At 44.0% G+C, this 13021-nt stretch overlaps 1 protein-coding gene across 1 annotated transcript in view; it reads left to right on the forward strand.

Annotated features, from left to right (window-relative positions):
* LOC103209941 (integrin alpha-D) overlaps positions 1-13021 on the forward strand; it is a 36960-nt gene that overhangs the window by 2610 nt on the left and 21329 nt on the right. Inside the window, exon 2 of the mRNA XM_042782961.1 lies at positions 7443-7545. Within this exon, the coding sequence (XP_042638895.1) occupies positions 7443-7545 (103 nt within the window). The remainder of the gene's footprint in view (positions 1-7442; positions 7546-13021) is intronic.

Genomic DNA, 13021 nt, shown 5'->3' on the forward strand with positions numbered 1-13021 from the left:
TAGTTACCTTTTCCCTGTGTCCTTCTTTCCTATGCATTCCTGCCTTCTGAGTTATCTCCTTGTGCAAATGCTGCCCTTCTAATCTCTCATGGTTGATTGTTCAAAGGAGTTTACCTACCTGGTGTAATTGTTTGCCTCATAGTCCTGTCTGTTGTTTGGCTGGAAGTTAAGTCATAAGAGTGAGTTCAATGCCAGGCCTGAAAGGTGAGTAGGGACCATAGTCTCAGGGGTCTCACAAGCCTCTATTACACCAGTAGGCCTAGTCTTTTTTATGATTTTGAGTTTTGTTCCACATTTTTCTCCCACTCTATTCAGGATCTCCAATTTTGATCCCATTTCTAGTGGTTGACAGTGGTAGCCAGGCACCATCTAGTTCTTCTGGTCTCAGGGTCATATAGGCTGAGGTTTGTGTGGTCTACTGGTCCCTTGGACTAACTGCTTCCATGCTTCTTTGATTTTCTTCACTTTTCTTTGCTGTGGATGAGGAGAGACCAATTGTTAGATCTTAGATGGCAGCTTGCAAGTTTTTAAGACCCCAGTTGCTACTCATCAAAGTAGGATGTAGAACAATGTTTTTGTGTAGCATGTTATGCCAATCGAGCTTGATGCCCTCCACGATCATGGTCTTGAGCCCATAGGTCCAGCAACTCACTCCCTCGAGGTGTTTGGCTATGGCTAAGAAGTTATCATAACTTTGCCTCCATTAGCTGTAAAGGCAGACATTCTTTTCTAGCTAGGCTAACCTATTATTTAGCTTCAGGGGATATTTTTTTATTTACGATTTAAAGATTACCTTCAGGCAATAATTTCAGGGGTTCATCCAGTCTCCATGGCAGCAGAAAGTCTGGGTTCCATGAGAATTTAAAATTCTCCTCTACATTTTCCCCCTTTTGATCAGGAGTGTTCTGTAAAATCTTTGATCAAAACAGTCAGTAATGGTAGCTGGGCACCATCCAATTCTTCTGGTCTCACAGCAAAAGAGGCAGGTGTTCTTGGAGACAATTAGCCACACATTCCATTTTCTTCCCATATTCCTGACTCTCCTTCTACTTCTGTTGCTCCAAGCAAACAGAGACCAATTGTGCCTTGGATGGCTACTGAAGTTCAGTACTCCATAAACTCCCCCTTTCCCTCTGCCTCCTGTCCCTGGTAAACACTAATAAACTTCAGTCTCTCTATATTTATTCACCTGATTTTGTCTTTTTATGTAAGTGAAGTCATACAATATTTACAGTATTTGTCCTTTTTAGATTTCTTAAAAATAATATCTTATTGTGTTCTCAGTGAAAGTTTTGTCACTACAGATCAGTTTGTGCTTTCTTGATTACATAAGTGGAATCCTCTGCTATTTCAGCATTTGTTCTTTTTGTTTGGCTTCTTTCACTTAGCATAATTATTTTGAGATTCTTCCCTATTGTTACATGTATTCATTCCTTTTTAGTGCTGAGTAATATTCCATTGTATTCAAATGGGATTTTTTAAGTGGTTACTGAGATTTAAAACACTTCCTCAGTATGATGATAACCATAAGCCCAGTATTTAATTTCAAATGGTTGGTTTAAGCTGCTCATCTCAGCCACATACGATTATCCAGTGTCTTAAATAGACTAAACCTGCCACTCTAGGGTCAAAATATCACAGTAGTTTTAAGGGAAAACTATTGGAATTTCTTAAGGCCAAATTGTGTTACCAAATTTTCCCATCAGAAAAAAAAATACAAGTGATGTATTTATTGTTGGACATAACTGAAAACCACATCTTAACATTGCAACTGAACATCAAGAAAATCTCTTTGATCCAAATACAGCAAAACCTGGAACAAGTATCCATTTGCTATTATCCACAAACCTCAGCACTCAATCATTCCCCTTTGGAATGCTCATTAACTTAGTACCTGACAAAACACTAAAAGTACTCTGAAACTTCTTCATACTTTGTGGGTTCATGTTTTATCAGGAAGTATCATACACAGTCGTCCAAATGAGGTTCCATTTAATTGCAATAAAGAGAGAGTCAGGAGGGAAAAAACTGCTGGATGTGGAATTTAACTCTTGGGGACCAATGATTCATGTTCCATTATTGAGACAGGCATGGACCATTTTGGTGAAAATATTTTCAAACGTCCTTCTTTAAACTGTTTGGAAAATATCAAATATGCTGTTTCCTTATTTTTTTTTTTTTTAAGCATAACTTCGTATTTTTTAATTACTGAAAGTTGATGTTTCTCCTAAGTGTGGAACCCCTACTAAGGCCCCTGCAGACGTCTACTGTCTGAGTCAGCTCTTGGCGCTGGGCCTGGTGGAAAGATGTTTGATTTGAGTAAGTATTTTAATATCTTATTGCATTTTGCCCTTATTGTTCTCTAAAACTGAGGGGGAAACAAAAATTTTGCTGAGTTGAGTGATATAATTGAGACGAAGTTGGAAATTGTTATATTTGCTGAAGTCAGTAAGGTTTTAGCATCAAGCATTGCTTGTGAAAACTCATTGCCGTTCAGTCAATTTCAACTCACAGTGACCCTACAGAACAGAGTAGAACTGCCTCATAGGGTTTCCAAGGCTGTAAATCTTTATGGAAGCATATTGCTACAAGTTTCTTCCATGGAGTGGCTGACCTTTCTTGGTTAGCAGCCTAGCACTTTAGTGAGCACTTTAACAACTCCTTGGAAGGAAGGTTGGGTAATCTGCTTCGGGAGTGATACTGCCTCAGAAACCCAAGGAGGGGCCACTATGAGTCAGATCTGACTCAACGGCAGTGGGTTTTTAACCACTGTGCTATCAGGGCTTCTTTTGCTTATGAAATGGAGTCCAAAATTAATGATAATGTATAAAATGTGATAGTCAAGATTGTGCTTAAAAGATGAAATGTTGTGAAAATGAGGGAAATAAAGAGACAGATCTTTGAATTTTTGGATTAAGGTGAATCGTCAAAAAATTATTTTGTGACTCTTCACCCAGAGAGAAGTTCACAGATCCACAGAACTGATGACAGGGATGTTGGCTGCTACAGACCTATGGCACAAGAGGGAGAAGACTATTGCTCCATTTGGCCTTGACAGTTTTTGCAAGGAAATATATAAATCAGTCCCAATGTCAGCAACTACAACCTCTGACTCAGTTCTCTGCAAAAGCACCATCAATGCCTCTCCAGTATGAAAATTCATTTCTTCTGTTCATGAAATAGCATTTGAAGTAAAATTTTTGTTTAGAAAATTATTTTGTATTGTCCATACTTGATATTAAGGAGCTGTGGTGGTGCAGTGCCTAAGGCATTTGACCATTAACCAGAAGGTTGGCAGTTCAAACCCACCAGCTGCTCTGCCAAAGGAAGATGGGGCAATCTACCTCCCTAAAGATTCACCACCTTGGAAACCATGAAGGTCACCATGAGTTGGAATTGACTTAATGGCAGTGGGTTTGGTTTGGTTTTATACCTGATATTAGGAGCTCTGGTCGCATACTGGTCTAAGCATTTGGCCAAAAGATCTTTAACCAAAAGATCGGTGGTTTGAATCCACCGGCCATTCCACAGGAGAAAGATGAGGCAGTCTGCTTCTATAAAGATTTACAGCCTTAGAAAATCTATGGACCAGTTCTACTCTGTCCTGAGGGATTGCTATGAGTCAGAATTGACTGGATGGCAGCGGATTATACTTGATGTTTAGGTGCAGTGGCTGTTCAATGGTAGAATTTTTGCCTTTTATGTGGAAGACCAAGGTTTGGTTCTCCATTAATGCACCTCATGAGCAGCACCGAGTCATCTATCAGTGGACACTTGGGTGTTGCTATGGTGCCGGACAGGTTTCAGCAGAGCTTCCAGACTCAGATGGACTAGGAAGAGAGTCCTGGTGGTCTACTTGCAAAAGTCATCCAGTGGAATTATGGATCATGATGGCCTGATCCCATTCTGCAGGAGGAAATGATGGTAACTAACATATTTGATGTTTAGTCTACATATTAAATACACACACATACACACACACACATATCTTAGTTAGATATTTTATCACATATTTTATACATTGGACCCTTTTTCCATGTTTTTGAGAAACATCTTTTTGTTTATGCTGAATTGTAGAATATTTCAAGCACACAGAAAATTGGAGAATAAATAGCAGCCACCCCTTTACCTGTCCCCTTTATTTTAACAAATGTTAAAATATTAAATATGATACTTAACAAATGTTAAAATTTCCTTCCCCATCCCACCAGAGGCAACTATTTTCTGATTTCCATCTTCATAGATCAAGGAGCTCTGGTGGCATAGTGGATAGCCATTTGACTGTTAACCAGAAGGTCAGTGGTTCAAACCCACCAGCTGCTCCACGGAAGATAAGATGGGGCCATCTACTTCCGTAAAGATTTACAGCCTCGGAAACCCAGTGGGAGTCGCTATGGGTTGGAATCGACTTGATGGCCGTGAGTTTTTTTGATTTATCTTCATAGATTAGTTCTGCTTGTTCTTGAACTGCATTAGAAAGGAATCCTAGGATTAAGATAAAGTTGGTGAAATTCATCCATCTTGTTGCACATTTCTGTAGTCTGTTCTTTTGTATTGATGAGTAGCAATCTATAATATGACTTCACCACAGTTTGGTTATCCAGTCTCCTCTTGATGAGGATCTGCTTTTTAGACAACACCTTGATGCAGGTGCCTCACCCACTGACATCTAAGGCAATGGTCTACCCCTTCCAGCTGACATCCACTTCATGGGGGCTTCTTCAGCTGTCTGTTCTGTTTTACCTCTTCCACTGTGAAAGCCCAGTTCTTGAGGACCCATGGAGCTACAGGTACTCCCTGGGTACCAGCTGGGTGACCAGGACTAGAAAAAGATGGTCTTCTGGCATAACCAATTCCTGGAGAAGGAAGCCAAGCCCCTATAGGTGTATGAAGGATTTTTCCCAAGGCCTCTTGCCCCTACTTCTATTTTATGATTAACCAAGGTCCTCTTCCCCACTGTGCCTCTCCCCCTCCACATCAGGAGCCCTGAGTCATTAGTTTAACTACCCCTCAGGACACTGAGCGCCAGTCAGTGCTCCATGCCCAGCTCTTCACTTCCCCTCAATGTGCCACTCAGTGATGATCTCTCAAGCTGTGCTCCTCCTGGGAGGTGAGTAGGGGTCCTCAGGGCTGGGGAGAAGTTGGGAAGGGGGTCCTCCATCTGGTAGGGTGGGCTAGAGGGTACTGGGTGAGTTCACACAGAAATTAGGAGGGCCTGAAGGCAGAGGCAGGACCTAGTCTCCAGGATCTGGCATGGGAAGAGGAATTTCCTGGAATCTGGGACAGGGCATGACCTGAATAAAGGTGAGTGAAGATGGACTCATGGGTTATGCCCAGGTGGAGGGTGAGCTGCATCTCCAGATGCTACATTCATTGAGACCTCCCTTCCTCTCACACATGTGGAGCCCTGGTGTGAGTGCTGTGGAAGTGAGAGGAGTCTGTCCCAGCATCCTCAGGGAAGAGAAGACAACAAAGCTACTAAAAAAACCAAACTCACTGCCCTTGAGTCAATTCTGACTCATAGAGAACCCCATTGGGCTTCCAAGGTGGTGTATCTCTACCGAAGTAGATTGCCCCATCTTCCTTCTGAGGAATGGCTGGTGGCTTTGAACCATCAACCTCCTGGTTAACAGTCAAATGCCTTAGGCACTGTGCCTCCAGAGTCCTTTACTGAAAGTACTAGGGAGGGGATAAGGTTGTATTCCATCTTCTTGGGGCTTGATTTCATGTAGATGGTCCCACTCCTTCCAAGAGCATAGTCCAGAAGTTGAAAGCTGTTGCAGGACCACATTAAAGCATTGTTGTTGTTGTTACGTGCCATAGAGTTGGACCTGACTCATAGCGACCCCTCCTTGGGTTTCCGAGGCAGTATCACTATGGAAGTAGATTGCCCAACCTTCCTTCCAAGGAGTGGCTGGTGGGTTTGAACCGCCAGCCTTCTGGTTAGCAGTCAAGTGCCTTAGGCACTATGTCACCAGAGCTCCCACATTAAAGCATTATGAGTCATTTAAAAGTCAGATTACACACAAAAGTCCAGATTTCCAATTTGTTTTGAGAAATGGGACTCCGGTACCTCTGGGTACTGCAGCCTCATAGTGGCTTGGTCCTTTAGAAGGGACACACCTCTGCAGTTCCTACAATTCCCTGGTGCTCACACCCACCCACATTGACACTCATTGATGTCAACTGCCTGGGCCCTGGGCCCCTTGAGTCTGAGACCCTTGGTGTCCTGCTACTTGTCAGGCTTTCAGGCTCAGATGCAGAAGCACTTGAAAGGAGGAAGGCGTAGAACATGAGGCTCCCTTGCATGTGGCCATAGCAGGGTTCCAGTCCCCTAAACATCTGAGCTCTTTCCAGAATCCCAGGCTTCAGGAATCTGAACCTTCTCTGCCATTGCCTTGCTTGATACTTGCCCTACTAGAGCTTCCTCAGTCTCAGCATTGGAGTCGACTACTCAATCTAGAGGTAGCAGAAAATTCTAGGAGGAATGAGGAGGAAGGATAGATGCATGGGAGCAGGACAGTCAGGAAAAACTCTTGAAATGTGGGGTCTTTCACAGAGGCTTTCTTTCACTAAATTTAGCCACCACAGAGGATAATGACCTCAGCTGAGGATCTGGAGAACAGGCTGGAATCCTGGCTGGGCCAGTGACTTGCTGTGTGGTTCTGGGTCAGTTAACAAGCATTAATTAGACACCTGCTAAGTGCCAGGCACCTCGACAGGCATCGTAGGACAAGATAGGCACAGTCTTTGCCCCTTGAAAGGCTGGCCCCAAGTGGGATAGACATGAGAAATACATAACTACAAATAATTAATCAAAGAATACTAAGTCTGTTTCCCAACGTGAATCTTGGAGTCTCTGTCTATAGAAGGAGAAGCTGAAGTAGGAGAGTCTTTATATAAGGAAGTTCTGGTGGCATAGTGCCTAGGGCATTTGACTGTTAACCAGAAGGCTGGCGGTTCAAATCCACCAGCCACTCCTTGGAAGGAAGATTGGGCAATCTACTTCCGTAGCGGCACCATCTAGGAAACCCAAGGAGGGGTCGCTGTGATCATATATTCCTATTTGTCTGGGGCAATTCCAATGGATGAGTGGTGCCCCCTTTCACTCTCAGAAGGTCTCAGTTTAGATAATAAATTGTGTGCTTAGCATTCCTGATTAAACCTACCAGGCTCCTGGCCTAATTTCTAATCATAGGTTTCCTTTGAAGTGTGTAAAGGAGGCATTTCCCTGGATTGTTGCTTTTTGCATTGTGGTTTGATTGTTTTTAAGGGATGGAAGAGGACAGGGAACCAAACAGATGGCAAATCAGAAAACAAGTTGGAAGGCAGGGACTCTGATAGGGAAACAAGGCTGGAGTAGGGTGGGGCATCAAGACCCCAAGAAATCAGGAGGCCACAGGGGGAGGGACTTCTCTGACCTCCTCTCTGATATTCTTCAGTCCTGGCTTCATATCATGGGTTCAACCTAGACGTGGAGGAGCCCACAGTTTTCCAAGAGGACGAAGCCAGCTTTGGGCACAGCATGGCTCAATATGGTACTCGGTAAGAACTGTTCCCTTCCCCATCCTGCAGGCACATGGACTTCCGTGGGTGGGGTCTCACACATTCAGAGGCCTCCCAGAGGAAGGGCAGGATGTGGGAGAAGCCCTTTTATGACTCCTCTGAGGCCGCTAACACCACCACAAATTATTCATGATCCCAAGAAGGACATACAACTCTGGGCAAGAGGCTGCCTGGGTAGGGAGGCCTTTAATCTTCCCTCCAGGTAGTGCCAACTTCATGGCATGTGACCAGCGCAGTTGCAGAGTCCTGTGATCCAGTGGTGTCACTAGGGGTGTGGGGGGTGGACTGTATTGGGTGACACTATCAGAGGGAGTGACACTAAAATGACCGTTTATAAAATTTTTGTGCCATGTTCTAGCAGCAATGTAATATATTTCATAAAAATATTTCTTTAGTGAGTTGTAACAACAAAAACACTTTTTGTAAGCCAGCTTCCATGTATTCATCTACCTACAAGGCTAAAACTCTATGCTCGTTTACTTTTTGAACCTGCTAATGGGCTCAGATGAGAGCTGTCATTACTACCAAATTACAATGATGGCTTTGAGTTGCGTGGTTTCGAATCCCAGGGTTTGGTCTGCAAGTGCTATTGTTTCTGTTGTTGCCAGTGTTCTCATGGTCATTGATTTTGTCAATTTTCCTGGTATTCTAGCTACAGTACTGTGGTAAGTAGTATTTGTGAAACTATATCAATAACTTTTTTTGAAAATGAAGTAAAAGTCAAAGGAAAATGAAAAAAGGCTTTTGCTCAGTTACAAATAATATAACATGATGATGTACAGAGTGTAGAAAGATTTTACAAAACAATTTTGTTGTTAGTACTCATATAATCTAAGAAATATTACATTTAAGCAATCTACAACTATACCTATCACTTATTATTCTATGATTGAAATTGATAATAAACATTACTAACGAGCTCTGGTAGCATAGTGCCTAAGACACTTGACTGCTAACCAGAAGGCTGGCGGTTCAAACCTACCAGCCCCTCCTTGGAAGGAAGATGGGGCAATCTACTTCCATAGTGATACTGCCTCAGAAACCCAAGGAGGGGTCGCTATGAGTCGGGGCCGACTCAATGGCACATAACAAAAACAACAAGGATTCCGTATGGTTTGGTATGAGAGAAGGTCTACGGGGGTGGTGACACCATTGTTCCCCAAAAAATGCCAGGGTCCAGCTCTGGAGCAGCGCCACCAATAGTCCACAGCCGAGTTTAAGGAGAAGAAGAGAGTTTCATTGGGAGGTGTACCAACAACAGACAGACAGGGTCTCAGTGACTCCAAAAGTATCAGCTTTGCTTAAGCTTACAATCAGGGCTTCTTATACCAAAGGACAAAGAGACACAGGACGTATGTAGGATTAATTAACAATTTTCCAAAAGTTAGCTAGGACAACAGGTAATTAAGAAAAGAACGTTTCCTGTGAGTCCCTGGAAGTCAGGTAGCCCTGAAGAGGCTCCATTGGTGTTTGTCAGAGCCCCAGTGGTAGGTCCTAACATCAGGCCCAGGAGCCTTCATTGACATAGATGGCTCTGCCTTAGATCACAGGATGTAGCAGAAACTGATAACTGTAACTTAGAGGGAGAACAAGTTCATTGAAACACAAGGTTGAAGCCAGGTTTTAAAGAAATGGCATCTCAACTGAAAATGTGGAATTTTATTCTAATATGGAGTCAGGCCTAACAAAGCAAAAATCTTTATCCTCACACCATGAGTTACCGTGCTGGGTGACACCAACCCAGTGAGCCGCTGACGCATTCAGAAGGAGGGGCCTGCACTGGGAGCTTAGTGTTCTGCAAACATCTTCTTGGAATTCTTAATGAGTTTTGTTTTTTGTTTTTTTGTTTTTTAATTTTTATTGTGATTTGGGTGAAAGTTTACAGAGTAAATTCACTTTCCATACAGCAGTTCACATACACTTTGTCTCATGACATTGACTGCAATTTCCCACAATGCAATAGCTCCCCTCCCACTTCCTCCACATAGTTACTTCTTCCCTGTGTCTTGCCCTCCCATGCACTCCTGCCCTCCCCCCAGCTGTCTCTCTGTGCATACACAGCCCTTCTATTCTCCCATGATTGATCTCTCTAAGGAGTATATCCACCAAATGTAAATGTTCAGCTTATATGCCTGTCTTTTGTTTGGCTGGAAGCCACAGGATTTGGTTCAATTCCAGACCTGAAGGGCAGCTGGGGGCCATAGTCTCAGTGGTTCCATCAGGCTCTGTCAAACCAGCAAACCTAGTCCCTATTTTTTTTTTTTTTTTTTATCATTTGAGTTTTATTCTACATTGTTCTCCCATTCTACCCAGCTGACAGTGGTAGCCAGGATTTGGTTCAATTCCAGACCTGAAGGGCAGCTGGGGGCCATAGTCTCAGTGGTTCCATCAGGCTCTGTCAAACCAGCAAACCTAGTCCCTATTTTTTTTTTTTTTTTTATCATTTTGAGTTTTATTCTACATTGTTCTCCCATTCTACCCAGCTGACAGTGGTAGCCAGGCACCATCTAGTTCTTCTGGTCTCATAGTTGTATAGGCTGAGGATCGCATGATGTACCAGTTGCTTGGACTAATTATTTCCATGCATCTTTAGTTTCCTTCATTGTCCTTCGCTTTAGATGAGGAGAGACCCACCGTTGCATCTAGATGGCCACTTGCAAGCTTCTAAGATCCCAGTCGCTACTCACCAAGTAAGATGTGGGACAATGTTTTTGTTTAGTATATTATGCCAATTGAGCTCAATGTCCCCTGTGACTATGGTCCCGAGCCCACAGGTCCAACTACTTACTCCCAGTAGGTAACTGACTGTGGCCAAGAGATGACTACAACCTTGTCCCTTGTCAGCTCTATTATATACCTGGTAATCCTTACAGAACATACAAATACACTTGTAGAAACATTGTCTTCCAACCCTATACTTGGTCATGGGAACACTCTCCCCTGCACAGACATACCTAATAGTTCAGCCTGTTCACCCATCTATCCACCCGTATACCAATGTTTGCCTTCACTGACAACGCAGTACTGTATGTGCAAAGGGTTCATCTTTGTTGTCTGTACCTCTCATGCATCTCTCTATGTTTTACTCTTCCTCAGTGCCACCGTGTTGATCACTCACAAAATTCGTAATGATTTTATAAAGATAAAATTATCCATGATAGGACAATGGAGATGTACTGGGGGCTTGGAGCCCTGGCTCACGCCCACCTCTGCCTCCCCACCTCTCACAGCCTCCCAGGACGGGTTTTTGGCCGCCAGCTCCACCTCCCACACCACCCCCTTCCCCTCGCCCAGTGACGATTGCTACTCTCTGCCACTGGTCAGGAGCTGAGGAAGTTTAGGGTCTGGTGCACACTGCGCCCTCCAGTCCTTTTGAGTATCTCTGTGCCTGAGGGAGTACAACAGGAAGTAGCAAACAAAACAAAACAGGACAGTTGAGAGAAAGACTGAGGAGGAAAGAAAGAAAATTTTGCATACCTCTTGACCAAACTGAAGCAAACTCACTGCCATGAAATTGATTCCGACTCACAGTGAGTCCCTTTGATCTTTTTCAAGGCTGTAAATCTTAACAGAAGCACATCGCCTCATCTTTCTTCCATGGAGAGGCTGGTGGGTTCAAACCACCGACCTTCTGGTTAGCAGCCAAATTCCTTAACCACTACACCACCAGAGCTTCGCATTTTCATTTTGCTTCCTCCCACACATGCTCATGTCCCAGAGACACATACCCAAGGTGCATGTCACAGTGGGATGCTGGCATAACCAATCCTGGGAGGTACAGGAAGGAACAGATCAAACCCAGGAGGGGAAGTTCCATGCAGGCTTCATATATAACCCATTGCTGTGGAGTAGATTCCGATTCACCATGACCCTGTAAGACAGAGTAGAATTGCCCCCACAGGGTTTTCTAGGCTGTAATCTTTACAGATTGCCAGGTCTTTGGAGCAGTTGGGTGGGTTGAACTCCCCATCATTCAATTAGCAGCCAAGGTCTTAATCGTTGCACCACCAGATCTCCTTATGTCATAGTGACCCCTCCTCGGGTATCTGAGGCGGTATCTCTATGGAAGTAGATTGCCCAACCTTCCTTCTGAGGAGTGCCTGGTGGGTTTGAACCACCATCATTCTAGTTAGAAGTCAAATGCCTTAGGCACTACACCACCAGAGCTCCCAATACCCACCATAGTGACCCTATAGGGCAGAGTAGAACTGCCCCAATAGGATTTCCAAGGCTGTAAATCTTTACAGAAACAGACTGCCTCATCTTTCTCCTATGGAGGGACTGGTGGGTTTGAACCACCAACCTTCTGGTTAGCAGCTGAATGCTTCACCCATTTTGCCACCAGACTTCCACAGAAGGAAGGTTTCAGTTGGCCCAGAAGGAGGTGAGGTCTAGATGTTTATCAACTTCACTTCCTCAGCCAGGGGAGAAGACTGGGCAGGTGCCTGGAGGCAAGTGCCAGTCTCCAGGGCTTTGTTGTTTCTTTGTTTTGAAATATAACACAGAGATGGAAGCACACAAATGTGAAAGGCACAACTCAACGTTTTTAAATGTGTTTATCTGGTAACCACCACCTAGATCGAGGTGAAGAGCATTTCCTTCCTCCACTCCCTAGGGTTCCTTTGAGCTGTCTCTTGATCAACAATAGCCAACAAATCTAAACATAGCCACTGTTCTGCCTTCCATCACCATGGTTTCATTTTCAGGCCCCATTTTTAAAAGAAAACCACTTGTTGACCGTTGTTCAACAATATCTAGCATTTATAATAAAGCAAACAATACGTAGCAGGATACCATTCTGGTTACTGCAAAGTTATTGTCTCTCCTGGCTTCTGTTGGACCAGTAACCCAACTACTGAAAATATTGAACCTACAGTAAGGAACAGTCAGGGTGGAGAAAAAAACATGCAGGCCAATAGTTTAGACTAAAAGTTTGTTCACTGTTGTGTTTGCCTAGAGCTGCTCTAACAGAAAAATACCACAAATGGGATGGCTTGAACAAACAGGAGTTTATTCTCTGACAATTTTGGAGGTTTTAAGTCTGAGTTCGAAGTGCCAGGCTCTCGGGGCTGGGTGAAAGCCCCTCAACCTTGGGCTTCAGCTCTGCCTCCTGCTCCTGGCCCACTGACGCTGGAGGCTTTTCTTCACTCAGTCAACTGCTGGCTGCCAAGGCTGACAAGCCCAAGGCTGACAAGTAAAAAGGCACAGTCCCAATGTTATCAAACCACATGGCAGGACACTAATTCAAGTCCAGATGAAGACCCAAGATCAGCAGGGCATGGCAGGCTGTTGAACAACGAACGACTTGGCTACATGCAGGGTTCAAGCATGCCAAAAAGCTAGAGACCATTCCCAAAGCTGCTTCCTATATATGGGACGCAGATCACGTCCCTAAGTCAGCTACTCAGATCTCAGCATGGAGTTGCTAGCCAGTCTCATCATGGGGAATAACTAC

This window comes from Orycteropus afer, unplaced genomic scaffold (assembly GCF_000298275.1).
Source record: "Orycteropus afer afer isolate SDZICR_OR568_19922 unplaced genomic scaffold, OryAfe1.0 scaffold00542, whole genome shotgun sequence".
Lineage (NCBI taxonomy): Eukaryota > Metazoa > Chordata > Mammalia > Tubulidentata > Orycteropodidae > Orycteropus > Orycteropus afer.